The sequence below is a fragment of the Macaca nemestrina genome, chromosome 5 (genome assembly GCF_043159975.1).
Source record: "Macaca nemestrina isolate mMacNem1 chromosome 5, mMacNem.hap1, whole genome shotgun sequence".
NCBI classification, from domain to species: Eukaryota; Metazoa; Chordata; class Mammalia; order Primates; family Cercopithecidae; genus Macaca; species Macaca nemestrina.
The window spans coordinates 98,810,587-98,831,722 of NC_092129.1; the positions used below are offsets into that span (position 1 = coordinate 98,810,587).

General features: G+C 37.0%; 2 protein-coding genes across 7 annotated transcripts in view; one reads left to right on the forward strand and one right to left on the reverse strand.

Annotated features, from left to right (window-relative positions):
• Nucleotides 1-5,244, forward strand: part of LOC105496272 (arginyl-tRNA synthetase 2, mitochondrial) — a 73,277-nt gene extending 68,033 nt beyond the window's left edge. For both annotated transcript variants that reach the window (XM_011766529.3, XM_071096750.1), the window contains 6 exons: nt 562-629; nt 714-823; nt 1,259-1,354; nt 2,633-2,707; nt 4,183-4,246; nt 4,698-5,244. In XM_011766529.3, the coding sequence (XP_011764831.2) occupies nt 562-629; nt 714-823; nt 1,259-1,354; nt 2,633-2,707; nt 4,183-4,246; nt 4,698-4,784 (500 nt within the window). In that variant the 3' untranslated portion in view covers nt 4,785-5,244. The remainder of the gene's footprint in view (nt 1-561; nt 630-713; nt 824-1,258; nt 1,355-2,632; nt 2,708-4,182; nt 4,247-4,697) is intronic.
• Nucleotides 5,245-6,560: 1,316 nt separating this feature from the next.
• The window catches only part of LOC105496277 (solute carrier family 35 member A1), a 34,145-nt gene continuing 19,569 nt past the window's right edge, over nt 6,561-21,136 (reverse strand). For all 5 annotated transcript variants that reach the window (XM_071096753.1, XM_011766543.3, XM_024797453.2 and 2 more), the window contains 6 exons: nt 18,105-18,264; nt 17,465-17,617; nt 12,343-12,409; nt 10,244-10,420; nt 9,662-9,796; nt 6,561-7,416 (listed from right to left, as the gene is read on the reverse strand). In XM_071096753.1, the coding sequence (XP_070952854.1) occupies nt 7,289-7,416; nt 9,662-9,796; nt 10,244-10,420; nt 12,343-12,409; nt 17,465-17,617; nt 18,105-18,264 (820 nt within the window). In that variant the 3' untranslated portion in view covers nt 6,561-7,288. The remainder of the gene's footprint in view (nt 7,417-9,661; nt 9,797-10,243; nt 10,421-12,342; nt 12,410-17,464; nt 17,618-18,104; nt 18,265-21,136) is intronic.

The following is a 21,136-nucleotide window of genomic DNA, read 5'->3' on the forward strand; positions in this document are numbered from 1 at the left end:
TTATTAAAGTCATAACTTACATGCCACTTTTATGTTATTCTGGACTTTGGGCAGTGTGATTTATTATGTCTGTCCCTCCATTGAAGTGTCACTAACTTTGTCAGAAATAGCTTTCACTAATTAGAGGTGCCAGAATTTTTATACTTGCCACTCAGGAATTGGTCACTTCAATAATCTGAATTGCTATAACCTTGGTCCTCTTTTCATGAACAGCTTGAGCATTGTCATTCTGTTGTCTGGGTGGTCACGTGAAGTTTCTATGTTATAATTTGGATTCAAATCACAAGTCCTTATGACTTTAACCTTCATCCTTGGAAAACTAAGTATCAGATATCCTACAAGTATCTTTTGAATAAATAAATTTGGATTTCTTTCCCTTTAATGTAGGCAGGGGAAATGTCATTATCAAAGGTAAAATAGCCTAAATTAGGAAAGTAAATTACTCATTCTAAATCTGTTCTTGATTGTCAGCATGCATTTTTGGCAGATATTACCTTCACTTGGATCCATGATTGGCACAGTGTCACGTAGAATAAAGATAGCTGCCTTTGTCTGTTTCAGCAACTAAAGAACTCAAGAACCCACAGGAGACTGCAGAGAGGGTCGGGCTCGCAGCACTCATTATTCAGGTCTGTTAAGACTCCTATCTGTGAGGCACTTTTGTCTGGTACTAGAGCAAATCCCAGCAGTGAAGATTTCCTCTGTCGTTTTAGGACTTCAAAGGTTTACTCTTATCTGACTACAAGTTCAGCTGGGATCGTGTTTTCCAGAGTCGCGGGGACACAGGAGTCTTCCTACAGTACACACACGCCCGCCTCCACAGGTGAGAAGAGGCTGCAGGGAAACCTTGTACTGCACTGTGCTTCCCTAGGTTGGGTCCTGTGATTCTAAGACCAGGGGCCCTGTTTTCTCGGCTTTTCCAATATCTTCTATTCAGATCTGACTAGAGTAGACCTTCTTTTAGGGAAAAAAATTTTTTTTATTGAGCATCTATGTTAGAAATATATTTATGTGTATTATCTTAGTCCTCAGAATAACCCTGTCGAAGAATATACTGTTACCTCCATTGTGTATGGATAAAGAAATAGATTTAGGAAAATTAAAGTATCAGATCAAACAGTGTTGGCATCAAAGTCTAGGGCTGTATTAAGGAGACCAAAATTGTGTATTAGAAGGTGATGTTCATCACTTGGAGCTCTGTGCCCTTGTATGACTTTTTAATCTTTTGATGTTTTTAACTTTAAACTTTTGATAACAGTTTGGAAGAGACTTTTGGATGTGGGTACCTGAATGACTTCAACACTGCTTGTTTACAAGAGCCACAGTCTGTTTCAATTCTTCAGCATCTTCTCAGGTACGATGTTTTCTAGGGATCATCAAGTGTGCTTCTGCTTATCAAAATGGCTATTAGCATTTTTGCTGCCCAGTCGAGTCAACAGGCCAGTAGCTGCCTTCTGCCTCTAGACTTTTCCCAAAGGGATGCCTAAAAAGTGATTATTTGCATTTTGAGCGCAGAGGGCATAGATTAAGACAATGCTCAAGGAGGACAGTCTTTAGGTCTTCAGAATATTATCACTGATGAATAGCACACGTGTCTAGCCGCCTCGGGCTCACAGAAAGCCTTATAAAAGCATAACCTTTTAGTTTGAGAAAGAGCATCTTCTTGCCCTCTGTGATAAGTGAAGGAAAACACCTGCTTTTGTGCAGCTTCCCAGAGACCGTAAGTCCTTCATTTGCCTCTTGGTTTCAGTTAATAATCTCAAATACATGTATCTGATGCTCCCATGCTAGGCAAGACACCACACATTTTAGCTCTGACGGGCATTGTTGGTGAAGCCAAACATGCCAGAGCTTAATCTCTAGAAGGGATGTGGGTGGTTATGAACAAGGCAGTTTTCTTTGATTTCTATATAGTAGTCAGTGGTTCTTTCCTGGGATCAGAAAAATTTACTTACATGTACAATAGCTAATGTGAGGAAAAATAAGCCACCTGGGTTGTCTTAGCACTGAGGGTAGACTTTGGTCATTTATATTTTATATTCCTAAACATGGCTGGAGGCTTTTTACATTCACCAGCCATGATTAAAATTTTTGATGTGGACTAGGTCTAGGGAATAGCAAGATGATTTAGAAATCCCTGCCATCAAAGAATTTGTAAGACAGAAAATGTTCCTTTGCCTACAAATGTACACACAGTTTTTTCATATCCTTCTACTCTTTTTTTTTTTTTTTTTTTGAGACAGAGTCTCGCTCTGTGGCCCAGGCTAGAGTACAGTGACTGAATCTCGGCTCACTGAAACCTCTGCTTCCCGGATTCAAGCGATTCTTCTGCCTCAGCCTCCCGGGTAGCTGGGACTACAGGCGCTGGCCAACACGCCTGGCTACTTTTTGTATTTTTAGTCAAGAACGGGGTTCACCATATTGGCCAGGCTGGTCTCAAACTCCTGACCTCGTGATCCACCCACCTCGGTCTCCCAAAGTGCTAGGATTACAGATGTGAGACACTGCGCCTGGCCATACCTTCTACTCTTAATCATGTCAAGTCAATCTTATATTCATGATCTTTTAATGTCTAATGTCTTAGTGTAACATGTACAGTCTTTTCCTGTTCACTGTTCCTGTCATCTTTTAGGTTCGACGAGGTGCTTTATAAGTCATCTCAGGATCTTCAACCCAGGCATATTGTCAGTTACCTTCTAACTTTAAGGTACTTTATAATCTTCCTGTTTTCAGATGTTTAATGGCATTTGAGACCTTTCTTTCATCCAAAGGTTTCCTATAAACAAATTCCTTGGTCTAAAATTTGATGTGCTTTTAGTTACAGGAATTATTGCTTCAGAATCTATACAAATTAGCAGTTAATGTTCCTTCATTCATTCAGTGATACAAGGTACTGTCACCAAGACTGGAGAATGGGAACTGACAACTCCACAGTTACAGCACAGTGCATGTGTGTTATGTTAGAGTGAACATAAGAGATGGTGTTAGGGCAACCAGCCCAGCCTTGAGAGATCAGAGAGGGCTTCTCAGAGGAAAGGAGGTACTAATCAGGAGAAGGAGTGTGGCTGGGAAGAAGAAAAAAGCCCAGAGTTGAGCAAGAGCATAATAATACATTTTAAAGGATCCATAAGCATTGTCCTGGGAGGCTGATAAATGAAGCGTGTATAAACCTGTTTGCCATGTACTGAGGCATTTAAACTTATTTTCAGGACAGTGGGGTCCATACAGGAATTTTAAGCAGAGGCACAGAAAAATAAGCTAGAAAACTTAATTTTTCTAATATTTAATGACAATTTCATCGTGACTATTTTAGAAACTTGAAATTATTGAGTCCACCCTTGTATAGCAGCAGCTGTATCTTCCATAAAGCTATTTAATAAAAGAAATTTTGCTTTTACTCAATATTTATTGAAATCAGACACTTATCAGGACTGTTTTCTTGATTATACTTTTTACCTTATCTTCTCTAGATTTGTGTAAGGATTTTTTTCTTCCTTTAAATGACACTTAAGACATACAGAGGTGAAGAAGTCTTTTTTTTTTTTCTTTGAGATGGCATCTCACTCTGTTATCCAGGCTGGAGTGCGATCTTGGCTCACTGCAACCTCCACCTCCTGGATTCAAGCAATTCTGCCTTAGCCTCTCTAGTAGCTGGGATTATAGGCGTGCACCCTCATGCCCAGCTAATGTACAAAATCTTATGAAATGTCATTTTATCATTAAAACTGATGTCTTAAGTATCATTTCTTTGACACGTTGTTATACTTGATGCCATACCTAAATTTAAAAAGATACTTTAAAGAAGAGTGGCCAGTGTGTGTGGAGAGTGGATAACTAGTTTCTACCCACCTCACTGTACAGAGGAAAAGGCCATGCTATGTTATACATTTGATTGTAGGTTGCCTAAATGAGGAAAAATGATTAGAAAAGAATCCTTTATATTTGTAAAATTAACAATGAAATCATAATCTTAAGAATTGCCCACCTCTTAGTAGTAGAATAGGACCGAGATCTAAAGCTTGAGTTTTGAATTCCAGTTTCAACTTTACAGTTTTGAATACATCCTTTAATGGTTCTTTGCTTTATTTATTAAGTTGAAGGAGTAAGATTAGGTATCAAGCTCATATCTTACAACAGGAAATTACTGCTGGTACCGTCGTGATTTCTCTCTTCCTGTTTCAGTCATCTTGCAGCCGTGGCACACAGAACACTACAAATAAAAGATAGTCCTCCTGAAGTGGCTGGGGTATGTTATGTTGAATGTTTTCTGTATAATCCCTAGCTCCTCAGACTAATATTACTAAGTCAGTCTTGTAAATTTTTCTAAAATAGCATTCTGTTGTTCAACTGTAGCAGTGTACTTCCTCAGCTAATAATTAGGCTGTAACAATCAATGTTTATATACTTCCCAACATACTAGACTATGAAGCACATTTTCCTACATGAAATATTATAGTGATAAGTTCCCTTATCTGAAGGCATACTGTATAATACTATCACTCCCACTCCATGACACTTTATGTACAGGTCTTACTATAAGGGATGCTAGGAATTTATCTTCTCTTGCCTGTAGTAACTCTAGGGCACTTTGACATATTGTTCCTGCTTTAAATTAGAAAGAATTACCTTTAAAACCATTCTCATGTATTGAATACATTCCTGTTACTGAATATTTTAAATCATTCTTTATTTTGTAGGCCAGACTTCATCTTTTCAAAGCTGTCCGTTCTGTCCTAGCCAATGGAATGAAACTTCTTGGAATAACACCTGTATGTAGGATGTAATTTCCATTAAAATGGCTTTTAAAATGTCAAATGAACTCTAGTTATCTATTCTGAGATGCCTTACTGTTCAGAATAATTTTTTTTTTTTTTGAGATGGAGTTTCTCTCGTTGCCCAGAGTGCGATGGTGTGATCTTGGCTCACTGTAACCTCCATCTCCCGGGTTCAAGCGATTCTCCTGCCTCAGTCTCCTGAGTAGCTGGGATTACAGGCATATGATCACGCCTGGCTAATTTTTTGTATTTTTAGTAGAGACGGGGTTTCTCTATGTTGGTCAGGCTGGTCTTGAACTCCCGACCTCAGATGATCCGCCCGCCTTGGCCTCCCAAAGTGCTGGCATTACAGGCATGAGCCACCATCACCAGCCAAAGTTAAACTATTATTCTGTGTCAGAATCTGTATTAAGTGTGACTTGTCAAGTTATTCAGTCTTTATCCTTAAATAAATAAGTCATCTGAATTATCTTATGGTCAGTAGGTATTTAAATAGACATTGAGTTTTTTTAAACCCAAAGCTTTGTGGTCTAATGGGGCTAAAGGATTTGAGTTTAAACTTTGGCTTGAAATTTCTTACCATGTCATATTCTTCCAGAAACTATTCTTACATATGATTCTATAGTAGATTATACATGATTCAGAAACTATTCTGAAATGATTTAATGTTTTCATGAAATAAAAGAATTGGTGGGGGGGAAGTATCAATTTTCTTGTAATTGTGGCTAGTTTGGAATAAACATAGGGAGATCAAAAATAAGCATCTGTCAGTATAACTGACAGCTACTCCTAGAGACAATAGACCTCATGCTTCCCTTTGAGTTAACATATACAGGTAACTTTTACTGTGTGAATTCAGGAACTAAATACATTTTAATAGCAAGGAATTACTTGTAAAGACATTGAATTAGGATCTTTTTGTAAAATGTAGTCCATTAATTCAACCATAATTTGAAATGGAGTTTCTTATAGTTTCCTTCATATATCTTCATATTGGTGACATACATTTTGTGTGGCTTCATTAGATAACATGAGCATGGCTTAGGCAACAAGAGTAGGATGTGGTGTGTTTGATCAGTATGGCCATCCTCATCAGCCAGCATTTCCATTCAGGTCTGCTATAATTTATTCTAAATGTTGCTAATAGTCTTTTGAATACCAGTGATAGTCTATTTTTATGAATAAAGAAGCAAATTAGCACAAACTGAAGCTTCTCTAGAGTGAAAATTGTTTCAGATTAGCAATTATGACTTACCTTCTTAGTCCTAGAAAAGATTCAGCCTTGCAGTTCCAATTTAAGTAAATAACTCCCAGATAGCTAATTTTCGACTGCCAAATTTTTCTTAGCATAAACCAGCCAAGGGATAAAAATGTAGACATGTTTTACACATCCAATGTAAACTTTCCCCTTCCAAGATCAGTAGTGTCTTCCTGAGTATTTGAATCTTGAGTGAAACCATACAGGAACAGTAATGGGTAGAGCCAAATCTTTACAAAAGCTAAAAAAATTTTTCATTAATTCTTAGAACCTAGATGCCTGTAGCCCTGTTTGTGGACCTTCTTAAAAATTCTTTTTTGCTTAAGGCTTGCCCAGAGTTGATTTGCAGCCAGAGAACCCTAACTGATACAATTCTACATATAGAAAATAAAAGTGCATTATTTTAATGGTCATATGTATAATACAAAAAAGTGATTAAACAGAATTCAGAATTCATATAAAGTTTATTGCTGAATTTCCCCATTAACATTAGAGAAAACACTGAAATTTCACAAATTAGAGAGTCCAACAGTTAAACATACTTTATTTAAAAAAGTACAAAAGTGACATTAGAAATTTTTTTGAAGAAAAGTGTATCATCTAACAGCAAAGAAATATGAACCAGATAATGAATGGCACAAATATAGCACTAAAGGGGTACTCAGTCACCACCAAGAAATCATCATCTGAGTTATGAAATAGATTCATTTTGAGAAGTTACACATTCAGTTTGTTTATGAACTAGTCTGTCTTGTTTCTGCCTCTTGTAAGTAAAGAACTAAGTCTTTACTGCTGCTAGGACAAAATACTGTACATGAATTGGAGAATAAGGAGGGGTCATCCTTCTCCCCTGGTACCTGAACAAGAGAACAGTTAGTACAGAAATGGCTTTGGCACTTTAACCCTTAGACATTGTCCCAAACCTTGTTACTTGAGTATTGTAGCCTCACCATGATTTTTTTTTAACACCGTATCATCTCCATACTTCTTATGTACAAATTATATATATATACACAATAAAATTCCTTCATTCTAAAACAATAGTTTGACCCCAAACAGGTCCACATTAAGTTTCTGTATTAGCAGTTCACTCAGATAGCTTTGTTCGTTGTTGTTTCCACATATAGCACTGATCTTAATTCTTATGCCATATAGTTAATTTTTTATTTGTTTATGCTACCTTCTGGGATTGACTTAAGGCTCTAGTTTAATGCAAATGGTTTAGTCTTAACAGGAGTCTCACATGAGGCTAAAATCACACACCAATAACTCTCTCCTTTGAAGCTGTTTCTCCTTGTTGGATGGATGTAGTGTCTTGTCTGGGTAATCCATAGAGATATATGGAAACACATACAAGAAGAGTACCCAGGGCAAAGGTGAGTGCTGAAAAGAAAAAACAAAACAAAACAGCTTTATCTGTATGTGTGTCTTTAAAACTGCCTAATGATCAGTTTAAAATTTTGAAAACTCTTAATTGTGGGTTTATGCTATCAGATCATATTTATATGATGGCAAGGTTTAGAAAGGTCTTCTATTACAGCAAAAAAAAGGGGGGAGGCAGGGCGGGTAAAATCAAGGCAGTGTTGATCACTGATTAGACTTTTTAGAACATGAGTATGCCTGACACCACTCTGACAAAGAACATACTAATTTCCCTATAAAATATATAATTTTTTAAAATTGTAAGTATAAATATATATATAAGTACAAAAGAAAATGTGGTAGAATTGGCTTTTCCATGATACCAGGAACCTGTGAAAGTTTAGAGTAAAAGATAGTTGAGCAAAATTCAGTTAGGTGACATTCAAACAAATCAAAACATAATTTCTTAATAGGAGATGAGGCGATAATTTACTACTAGTCTTAACCCTTTTTACATCTTTTTTTTTTTTTTTTTTTTTTTTTTGAGATGGAGTTTCGCTCTTGTTGCCCAGGCTGAAGTGCAATGGCGCAATCTCGGCTCACTGCAACCTCTGCCTCCCGGGTCCAAAACGATTCTCCTGTCTCAGCCTCCCGAGTAGCTGGGAGGAGCATGCTCCACCATGCCTAGCCAATTTTGTATTTTTGGTAGAGACAGGGTTTCTCCATGTTGACAGGCTGGTATCGAACTCCCGACCTCAGGTGATCGCCTGCCTTGACCTCCCAAAGTGCTGAGATTACAGACATGAGTCACCATGCCTGGCCCCTTTTTTCATCTTAATCTTAAAAATCAGGATACAAGAAACCAAAATATAACTTGTCCTAACTTGACAAATAAATATATTTCTATGACATCAAGCTTTATTTTAGTTCACTCCTAACTGAAAAAAAACCAGCTGTGCCTTCAAAAAAGGGGAAGGTAGGATAAAAACTTACATCTAAACAGTTAACTGAAAGATTGCTAAGACATGCTAGTTGACCATCAGTAAGAACATTAAACAAAAGCATTTTATACTGTTCCTATGTACTTCTTATGAGCAATGCTATAAGGATTTTGTTCAACATAAAGATAGATCAGAATTACAACTAACAGTTTACCCAAATCGGGTAGAAAAATATCTAAGGGAAACCCTATAAGTACCTGATGACTGAAATGGTAAGTGGTTAGTAAGTAGTGCCAGGCACAACTCTAAAGCACTTCACCTGAAAACAACCCTAGGCAATAGGTGATATTATTCCCATTTTACAGATGAAAAAAGTGTCACCCAGGGTACAGAACTTCCCCAAGGTTGCACAGTTAAGAAATGGTACAGGCAAGATTTGCCACACACTATACATGGTTTTCTAAAATTTCTACAACGTTGGCTTTTCCCTATTTCCATTTATAGACAGGAGTCAACTTAAAAGTGAAATGTAAATATAAGCCAGGTCTCTTTTACTTGATATATTTAATAGCTATTCTTCATATATTGGTTTGTTATAGTAACTGATCAGTAAAGAAAATTATTACACTATAAAAGCACCCTGAAATGTTAAGTCAGTATCATTGCTTAAATAATTTAGAAGCCAAATTAATGCTGGGTGTGTTACTAGCATTAGCAGTGGTACTGGACTAGCAAAGCAGTGGTACTGGAATGCCAGCTATATTAATGAGTTTTATATTAATTACATATTGAATGAAACAAAGATATAAAAGACAAAATCTAGATTTGGATTTTGTTTTCAAAACCATCTCATACCCGAATCCAAACCAGTTGGAAAGTACAAGCTGAGGGAGGAATAAAAGATGTTTTCTACATTCTTCTAAATAATGAGCCAATATAGTTTAAACTGACTGCTGCAAATAATTTCCTAAAGTCTTTATATGTATTTCCTTGAGTACCTTCTCACATTCAGTCACTCAAGTTGTCCTATATAATACCTAAAAAATACAGGGAGGCCTTGACTGCAAAAAAATTCCCTTCACTTTCACATAGAACCAGTACCCCTCGTCTTAAGCTCTAAGACCACTTAAACAACCAAAGTACTGCTTAGCCACATCCCATACAACTATGAACAGCGAGCGGTACGGGTAGAATAAACTGTAGTAACAAAACTAGGAATTTCTGTAAACAGTATGGCCAACTGCCACTTTTAAATAAAGGAATACATGAATCAAGGAAATGAGAGGCTCTTCCATGTTAAAAACTCAACACAAACTAAGACATACTTATCTGTAATCCAAACAGCATTACTGAAGCAATGGTGGAAAGGACAATGGCCGCTGCTGCAGAAAAGCCTTTCATGATGTTGTCTGTGTACTTAACCACAACAGAAGTGTAGAGGCCACCAACACTTGCAAGAACTTGTATACAGAAAGAAAGAAAATCTTATCACTCAAATAAATGAAACATTACATAATGGTGAGGCAATTTTCATCCCCAGAGATGCCATACTAATTTACCTAGGAAAAGGAAAATACTGTTTTCCTTAGGAGTCATCTGAGAGTTTGTACTAAAATTGAGTAGTAGTTCCTATATAATACTGTTTTTCCAAAACAATGCCCAGAGGGCTATGTGGTATACTAAATTTTACACATTTTTTGCTAATACGTTAGATATTTTGGGGCATTGCTATCCCAAAGCAATTTTGCCTTCACAATCAAAACTAAGTCAATAAAATGAAAATACATTCAAACTGGTATTTACAGTATCAAAGAATTAATTTCAAAATGTTATAACAGCTTAAAATGGACATCTAACTTAAAAAAAAAAAAGGATCTACTAAGAACCTTTAATTCCTGGATACTTACAGATGACAAACCAGACATAATATGTGTAACCATAGAAAAATCCTTTTTCTTTAATTTCAGCTCCATCTGACAAGTAGACGCCAACTAATGTCACAATAATCCCTGATAGATACATTTGAATGTTTCTCACCCAAAGAGAAGTATCTGAACTCTTTAAAACTTTTTCAAAATATACTCCTGAAAGAAGAAAATTAGACATGCAAATATTAAAGTATATGATTTGGGGAACAAAACATACTTTACTTAAATGTGCACTTATTATGTAGGTTGTGACACATGGCATACTGTACATTATAAATTTATGTTTTTACAGAGTATATAGAATAATAACAGTGGAAAGTTTATAAGCTACATTTAACAGAAGGCTGTTAAGACAGTTTCTGCCTTTATTATAGCAGTAAGATAGACCACAAAAGCTCTCTGTACTACTTAACACCAGTAAATTATTTGCTTTGGTCAGCTGAAAAACTACACTATTAAGAGTGAATTATAATCACACCCCTGTAATATCTGCCTACTAATGAATACTCCTAATTCTGCAATATAATCTATAATCACCACTAGGAATCTTTTCAGATTAACAACCAAAATGTAAGTAGAATTTGCTGTGTGAAGCCATTTTCCTTTAAAGCAGGGTTCCACAAGCCAAGTTCATACACAAGGTCAGAAGGATCATGAACTCCCCAACTGGATAATAAATTTTGTGTATATGTGCATTTTTCTGGAGCTGAAGGTCCATAGATTTTTTTCAGATACTTCAAAGGAGTACATGATACCCCTCCCCCACAAAAGTCCCCTGTCTCTCTGGATTTATACTTAAAATGAATGCATATTTTACAAAGCCATTAAATATTTTAGTTATAAACATCATGTTACAGACTTAGGAATTGCCAATGAAGTATTTATCAACTAAAAAGTCTAACGAAAACCAAGATTATTTCTGATGAGTCTGTGTTGGAATGGGAACATAAAATAGCTATTCTTATTTTCACCTTTGATTTTACCTTCTGGGAAAAACATTTATCCAGTGCCCAGTTACCCCAAACACAGAGAGATATTAAACCACCCTGTTTCCTCAATTGTGTATTAAGAGAGTGAGTTAATAAAATGTTGAACATAATCATTTAACTATTCAAGATACTGCAAAAAATCAAATAGTATATTTTTTAGGTAACTCAATTTTTGTTCCCAATTTGTTGGTTTCTAGAACACAATGCTATCATTAAGTATATTCCTGAATCTATATTTTCCCCTCCTATACAACATCTTATTTACAAGCAGTATTTTACTTCTGTATTCAGCCTGCTTTCCTAATCAAAAATAGAGTCCTGACTTGAAATAGGTACAAATACAGATACATAATAAAGATGTATAGCCATAACTAATAAATTCCACTAAAAGCTTTAAGCAGAATATATTAAAAACTATCATCTCTGCTGGAACTATTTCTAAAACTTTTTTTATGTTACACTTAATATTCATACTTTATTATCTTGATGCATTGCAGGAGTGCTTGTCCCTACACGTACAACTCCAGACTTCCATGGATTTTTGATGTTAGTGATTTTGTGTTGTCTTTCCTCCCTGTTTGGTTGTTAGTTTTATGTATTATGCTTTCTAAGGTACTCTTGACCCACCTCATCATCCTACTCCATAGCTCCTAACCTGTTAAAGCAGAGAAAGAACTTGAGGTTACAGGGGAAAAAAGATACTTAGGTGGCAACATTAACAACCTAAAGCAGCAGGATCTGACTTGAGGATAGTGGCAGTTCCAGAAAAAAGGAAAGGGCTTTCTGAAGGCTAATGTTCTCCATTTTCAGAGATCTTTTTTCATTTACTTTTGGGTTTTGGGCCAGACTGAGATGGTCAAGGATAACAAAAGTAGTTAACTGCAAGTATGAATAGGGATTGAGTCTGAACTTAGTTGAACAATGCTATACATTTACTGAAAAAACAGCTGACATAAAACTAAATATAAGCACGAAGATAAAGTTTAATGGGAATAAAACTGAGAAAGCAAGAAAAACTAGACTGGTGTCTAAAGTTTGATGTTTTCAAAAAATATGACAAAAGAATAAAACGATGCTTTCATGATTTACCTGCAAATCCTGAGCACAATACAGCAATAGCTATAGCACCAAACCCTAATAATGGATTTTGTTCCACCTGCAATATTAATTTTTAAAGTTATTTTTAGTGACGAATAAACAAGAGTTCATCAAAGAGTCCTAACAAATAAATACATAAACCTGTGTTACAGTCTTACTAAAAGTATATTCCACATCAGACACAGCTATTCTACAGAATAAGACAACGAAACAAAAAGACCATTCCAGAAATTAACCAGGGTACTTGGCTTAAGTGAAAAATGTGTTCCTCAAATCACAGCCATAGTATATGCTTAATATATTGTGTGCCCACTGTTTCCTAATATCAATAAGCACTCTAGCATGAACTTTTGAACAGGCCAAGTCAGCATGCTACTTAATTTTAATTTCTACTATCACTCTAACTTAAAAGCTTATAGCATCAATCCTGAAAATGATAACAATTTAACTTATTTATTCCTCATCACCTACAGGATAAAGTGCTGCCTCTTAAGACTCCGCAATTTATTGAATTTTTAGTATACCTTCTGTGTACCAGATACATTGTCTATACACATAGCTATGGTTTGAATGTCCACTTCAAAATGCGTGTTGAGATTTAATTGCCATTGTAACAGTATTAGGAGGTGGGCATTTAAGAGATAATTAGGTCATGAAGGCTCTGTCCTCAAGAAGGGATTGATGCCATTACTGAGGGAATGAGTTAGTTATCAAGGGAGCAGGTTTCTGATAAAAAGGATGAGTTCAGCCCACTTCCCTCTGTCACATGGGACCGCTTCTGCCTTCTGCCATAGAATGACCCTCGCCAGATGCCAGCACTGTGTTCTGGACTTCACAGCCTCCAGAACCATGGGCCAAATAAACTTCTGTTCTTTATGAATTACCCACTCTGTGTATTCTGTTATAGCAGCAGAAAATGGACTAAGATACATACTAAATGAATAAAGAAGATTATAATACACAGCTCTGGTTCTTAATTTCTTACATAGGCAAAATTGACAAGTATATATAACCAAAATAGTGTGAGACTAGTGCTAACAGATCCAAGTGTATGAGTCCTAACCCTCTGTTTCACTTTATTTTCTGTTTGTTCTAAACTGTCAGGAGCTTTCATCAGTCTTCCCTGAAAGATAAATACTATCTCAATAGTATCACTGAAATTAGCGGGTTGAGATTCATGACTGTAATATGACAAGTATATACCTTGTTCAAAATAAATAAGCCTGATATAAGAAAAGTACCACTTTATGGTACCTGAGAGAGCAAGCTTGGTCTAAAATGTTTGCATGAAGATAAAAGGAGAAACAGAAGATACTGTAGACCAGTGGTTCTCAAAGTGTGGACCCTGAATCAGCAGCAGTGGTACCACCTGGGGGTTTGTTAGAAATAAAAACTGTCAGGCTCTACCCCAGACCTACTGAACTATAAACTATGGGAATGGGCCCAGCAATCTGTTTTAACCAACCTTCCAGTTGATACTGATGTACACGAAAGTTTGAGAACCACTGCTATAGACTACACATTATTAAAAAGGATACCTTCCTAATACAAATTTCAGGACTGACATAGATAGAATAAAATCATACTGTGAGATATCACCTATCCCACCAATTCTTGACTGACTTTCCTGCCAGTTTAATCTCTCTACAGTTAGGAAAAATAGTGATGGAAACGGCTTATCTGGACTTGATTCTGACAAGAAACTACTGGGTGATGAAGTAGATGTGATGGAAACTTTGGAAGAAAGCAACCATGTGATCTGAGCATGAGCCAAACACAGCACAGTTAAGAGACATGTGCTCCAGTCCTGAATAAATCAAAATTCAAAAATGTAAAACTTAGAATTCCATGGCTCGTGAGAAGATGATTCAAGAGAGATTAAGAGTTACTGAAGAAGGAGGTTCTGGTGAAGATTAAAAAAAAGAATATCTAAGGAAATCAACATGTTTAAATAAGGGCATCTTCACTGAATTCTGATTTTACAAGAACAAAACTGAGGTATAGATCACCAAGAGGACTCTAACCAGGAATTTAAGAATAGTATCAAGAAATCGAAAACTCAGAATAAGTTGAGGCTTGCAAAAACACTGTAAGGCATTAAAGAAAGCTTTTTTTGAGACAGGATCTTGTGGTACAATCATGGTTCACTGCAGCCTCAACCTCCTCAGCTCAAGTGATCCTCCCACCTTAGCTTCCTAAGTAGCTGGGACTACAGGCATGCATCACCACATCTAGCTAAGTTTTAAATTTTTTTGTGGAGACATGGTCTCACTATGTTACCCAGGCTGATCTTGAACTCCTGGGCTCAAGCAATTCTCCCCACTTAGACTACCTAGCTAAATAAATTTAAAAGACTATCAAGAAAAGTAGGTGAGTTAGTATATATAAAGCATTTAGATAATGCTAGTATTTAGTGCCATATAAATGATTACGGCTATTATTGTTACACTGATTACCAGCAAAATGTTAGAACAGATTTAGAGATGACTTGTACTTAAAAAGTTTAACGGTCATCAGTGGAAAGTAGTGTGACTTCACTAAGTGTGAAACATACCAGATTTCCTTACTGAAATGACTCCTAATGTTAAGTGATGAGGGGAATTCCATAGGGATAATGTTTGGCAAGAAATCTGACAGATTGCATATTATTATTGTTGGTTTTTTTTTTTTTTTTGAGACAGTCTCGCACTGTCACTCAAACTGGTGTGCAGTGGTGCAATCTCGGCTCAGTGCAACCTCTGCCTCCCAGGTTCAAGCAATTCTCCTGCCTTAGCCTCCTGAGTAGCTAGGATTACAGGCGCCCGCCACCATGCCCAGCTAGTTTTTTGTATTTTCAGTAGAGACGGGGTTTCACCATGTTGGCCAGGCTGGTCTCGAACTCCTGACTTCATGATCTGCGCACCTCAGCCTCCCAAAGTGCTGAGATTACAGGCGTGAGCCTCTGTGCCCAGCCGCATATTTTTATAGACAACACAGAAATGTAGTAAGGATAAAGATACAATCCATAAGCGCATGAATGCTCATACAGAAAAATGCTAGTTAATTGAACAAAATCAAGCTAGACCATCAACCAATACCAACTTGCCAGGCATATAAATAAGCCACGTTAGAAAAAGATCCTCCAGCCGTAGTCAAGCCTTCAGCTGACTGCAGCCCTAGCCAATATCTTGACTGCAACCTGAAGCCAGAACCAGCAAGCTAAGGTACCCTCAAATTCCTGACCCATAAAAACTATGAGAGATGATAAATGTTCAGTAAGCAAGAAAAAGATCAAGCTAGAGACAATTCTAAAGGTACAGCCACAGAGCTCTGGTCCTGTTCTATCTAAAGTTTTCATTAAAGACCTAGAAGGCATATCTTTTTTGACTCTGGAAAGCATAATACCCAAAGGAGAAGCTAATAATGGATAAGAACTGGAAAGAACCCAAGGGGCTGAGCAATGACCCAAGGCTAACAAGATAAGCTTAATAAATACAAGCACAACCTGCATTCTGGTTTAGAATGAGCCAGAGTTTGAGTTCTAGTGTCAACGAGAGTCTATTCCAGTCCTGACACTTGGAACCCACTTAACCAGTATTAGAGGAGTGTATGGCAGAGCAGACAGATTGAGGAAACAGTGGGGTGAGATGGATACAAGATACATTTGAGACAAACTATTTGGGTGACACATTTACATATAGTGGTTTATGACCAATTGTAAAATAGATACTTTGCCTGCCTCCTAGAAATTAACAGTCATGTACCACATAATGACATTTCAGTCCATGATGAACCACATATAAAACTGGTCCTGTAAGATAAAACTGTATTTGTACCTTTTCTATGTTTAGGTACACTTACCACTGTGTTACAACTGGCTACAGTATTCAGCACAGTAACATGCTGCAGAAGTGTGTAGCCTAGGAACAACAGGCTATACTGTACAGCCTAGATGTGTAGTAAGTAGTCTATACCATCTAGATTTGTGTAAGTATACTCCATGATGTTTGCGTAACAATGAAATCACCTACTGATGCATCTCTCCGAACGCTGAATTATATTCTTTGTTAAGTGACGCATGACTGTATAACAAGTCTCCAGTATTCAGAACAAAGGGGTAATTACCAAGTTGTGCCTCATACTACTTAGACAACATCGGGAGACAGAGAAGTTTTAGGATATATTGAGGAATAATGATACATGAATGCATCTAGGAGGGAAATACAAGGAAAAGCGTAGGGGCAGAAGGCAGGGATCAGGAAGTCTCTGTCTAGAAACCATATTATAGAAAGAAACAGTAGGGTTTTAATTGGGGAAGGAGGAGACCTGGAGGGTGGGGATATGATACTGTTCACAAGCACTGTACATCCCAGCCGCCTTCCATTCCTAAGAGAACCATAGTCTGTTTGCTAAAAGTTAAACACAGTAAATATTCAACTGTAGGAAATGCCTGACCTTTACAAAACTATTCACTGGCATCCCATTTCCTGTTTCTCTTTGGGGAAATAACTGATTGAGGCATACAATATAAGAAAAAAAATCATGTATGTATCTTAACATCAACTGTTTAAAAATCAGTTATGTACCTTCACATTAACTCTTAAAAACTAGAGATAATTATCAACTATCAATAAGAACACTCCTCCCCTTGTCATCCCTATCACTGACAGTAGGGAGATGTGCCAGAGACTGAGAGTTGAGGGAGAAGATGAAAACTAGATGCAGAAAAACCTTGCCCAGTGTTTCTGAGATGTTTGAAAGAGGTCTAGAAGTTCTAAACATACACAGTATGGAAACTGGCACAGTTGTGGTCACAAGTTAGCTATTAACTAATTTAGGACAAGTTCCTTCACCTCTTTGGACTGTCATCCATAAAATGGAGGGGGTGGAATACATTATTTCTAAGGTAGCTTCCATGTCTAACATTTTTAATGCATATTCTCCTCTGAGAAACAACCAATAAGTATTATTATCCCTAATAATATGCTAAAGAAAAAAGGCCTATCTATAAGGCAAAAGTTACTTTAAATCAAAGAAATGTAGTCATGCTGCATGCATCAATGTAACTGAACAGTGTAAGACTTAAGGAAGTTTTCTATTTATGGGAAGTTATGGTGTGCATTTTGTTTCTTACCACAACTTTTGTAGCTTGGGCTGGTTTCCACTGTACAAGCGTGACTCCAGCACACAGCATAAAAACTGAAACCCACTGTAATTTGCTGAGTGTCCGGTTTAACATTAAAACAGTGCATAAAGCAGTACACGGAATCTTTAACTGGTAGGTCACCTAAAAAAAAAGAATGAATTAATAAATTCAGTTAATGTTAGTCTCTGATACAAATATCTTATTTCTGATATCATTGATAAAATTATCAATAAAAAATATTTAATAATGGCTGGGCATGGTGGCTTACACCTGTAATCCCAGCACTTTTGGAGGCCGAGGTGGGTGGTGGATCACAAGGTCAGGAGGTCGAGACCATCCTGGCCAACATAGTAAAACCTCATCTCTACTAAAAACACAAAAAATTAACTGGGTGTGGTGGCACATGTCTGTAATCCCAGCTACTCAGGAGGCTGAGGCAGGAGAATCACTTGAACCTGGGCAGCAGAGATTGCAGTGAGCTGAGATCACGTCACTGCACTCCAGCCTGGGGAACAGAGCAAGACTCCATCTCAAAAAAAAAAAAAAAAAATTGATAATATGATAGTTAATAAAAACTCTTTTTACCATCAAAGATTCTGTGCTTTTCATTATCATGAACTCCACTTACCTGGTACACTGCTGCATCCAGATTGCTAAGAGCTAGGAAAGCCATGTTGTTCTGAACAGCATACACTAACGATGGCACACTTAACTTCAACAGTTCCTTGGGGCTCCCCAAGACATTTTCTCTTAAAGATGCTTTGAATCTACCCAGACTACCAGTTTCTCTTTGAAAACAAAAGGGGGAGATGAGAGGATGGTGAGGAAGAAAATTAAAGAGCATTCTTTTAATAAGACTTCTTCAAACACAGGACAGGCATACTATGTTTGCTGTAATTTAGCAAACTAATAATTTCTAACTAGTTTTAGATTAAAAGAAACATACCAATAATGTATCCTCTTTAAAAAATTATAGTTCTGTTTGGGAAAATATGACAACAACTAGATTTACCACTATCAATCTCTGGTCAAAGCTCTGAGAGATTTTGAGTATATTAAATAATGAGATTAGGAAAACAAAATTGCTGATATTACCTATAAAAAAAATTCATCCCCTGCTACTTTAACTGTATTTCATCAAGTTCACCCTGATTTCTTCTTAACTGATCAGTCTGCATATCCATTTTTATTTTTACTTATTTATTTTTGAGACAGAGTCTCACTCTGTCGCCCAGGCTGGAGTGCAGTGGCGCTATCTCAGCTCACTGCAACCCCCACCTCCCGGGTTCAAGTGATTCTCCTGCCTCAGCCTCCTGAGTACCTGGGATTACAGGCATCCACCACCATGCCAAGCTCAATTTTTTGTATTTTTAGTAGGGACAGGGTTTCAAACTCCAAACCTCAGCCCACTTCAGCCTTCCAAAGTGCTGGGATTACAGGCGTGAGCCCTGCACCTGGCCTATTTTTAAAGTTTTGTTGTTTTTTTTTTAAATTACAATAGATTTAATTGCAAATAAAGAGGCTTTGGTAGTTCATTAAGTGGGTCAGGAATAGAGTGAGTCAGGTCAGTATTATTTATAAATTTATTTAGTACTTATGAAATATAGTACATAATAAATCCTTATGTAAGAATATTGTCATCATACTTAATGTCTGTATAAATCTGTAGCAGATCTGAAAAATTTACTAACTCCAACAAAAGTAAACTATCTCTAATGTACATAAAGTTTACTATTTGACTGCATATTGATTATGCATGCTCTTAACTATTATTTTTGCTATTACTATTTCAGGAGGACATGGCTAATCTGGCCTATATTTCCTGTATTATAAATCAGCTCATTGATTTCTTGAAAATAAAAATAAAACAATGTTTTATAATAAGCATCAATACCCCAAAAAAGTGCTTTATAATAATGGTCCTAACTGCAGCTCACGATATCCTTAAGAAAACCATAATACTTTGCTGGGAAAGAGCTCTATTCCAACTCAGAGTTTGATAATCACAAGGAGATTCTGTATTTTTTGTTAGAATATTAGAATCAACAGTTGTGAGTTGAATTTTTTCATTTTTAAATGCTGCAAATATAATTACCTAAGTTCTGAGAGAAAGCAAAAGTTCATTATATTAAATTGACTAACCTGTGCCTATTTATTTGCTGTAGAACATTTAACTCCAAGAAAATGCTTAATTAATAAGACAGGAACTTTGACCTAAGCCACGGAAACAAAAGACATCCTTCTTAGTTACAGATCTTTTTGTGTTACCAAATCCAACACCCACACCACAGTGTTAAATCTATATGCTGAAAAGCAATGCACACAGCCTGGTGGTAGACTACGAACTCTATTCGAAAAGCAAAAGAATACCAAAAATACCACAGATTATCCACCAAAAAATCTATGTAGGAGAGTTTTCCAGGAGTCTGAAGATTGGCTCTTTAATGTTTGGCTTTTTTTTAAACTGCTTAATGCAATTCTAAGATGCCCCATATACTTTCCTTACATCTTTGTTGTTTTGCTTTTTTTTTTGAGACACAGTCTGTCTCTGTCACCCAGCCTGGAGTGCAATGGTGTGATCTTGGCTCACTGCAACCTCCATCTCCCAAGTTCATGGATTCTCCTGCCTCAGCCTCCTGAGTAGCTGGGACTACATGCACAGGCCACTATGCCTGGCTAATTTTTGTATTTTTGGTAGAGACAGGATTTCGCCATGTTGGCCAGGCTGGTCTCAAACTCCTGACCTTAAGTGATCCTCCCACCTCGGCCTCCCAAAGTGCTGGAATTACAGGCATGAGCCACCACACCTGGCCAACATCTTAAATAAGAGTATAAAGAATAATTTTCAACATGTTTTCTCCTCAATTATAAAATTGATGAAAAATTAGAGATTAAAATGTAAAATAACCACCTTAATAAGGTGATGTGTCAGAGAAGATAACTGAACATTATAATTATCTCTAGTATGATAGCATAAATTTTACAGACCGTGTGAAGTGCAAGTTTTAGCGCCCTTCTAAAATGCTGACTCATACGCTGATGATGTGTCTTTAAGGTGATACCCAAAAGGAACTGCTGAGAGGTGATTGCTTGTGCCCACACTTCACACTCCACCTCCTCCCACACTCATTTATCTCCTGGTGTAAGATTCTTCACACTAAACCTTCAAAAGCTACAATATAATGGCTATTTATCCTTTCCCTAATCCCCAGCTATGGGCAATGCCACTTTACCTCCACCTGTTAAAGATATTATAGCCTTGGTGGGGGTGGTGGCTCACACTTGTATCCCAGCTATTCAGGAGGCTGAGGCAAGAGGATCACTTGAGGCCAGGAGTTGGAGACCAGCCCAAGTAACAGAGGAAAACCCCTTCTCATAAATAAATAAATAAATAAAATTGCCAGGAGTGGTGGCCTATCATCCCAGCTACGCTGGAGGCTGAGGTGGGAGCATCACTTGAACCCAGGAGTTTGAAGCTACAGTGAACTATGATGCCACCACTGCATTCCAGCCTGGGTGAAAGAGTAAGATACCATCTCTTTAAAAAAAAAAAAAAAGCAAAAAAGAAGACATTAGAAGCCTACACTGGTAACAAATAGTGTTTTAGCTCTCCAAAGAACAGGGTCGGTCTCTTTGTCCTGTCAGAATATGGGCTACTTA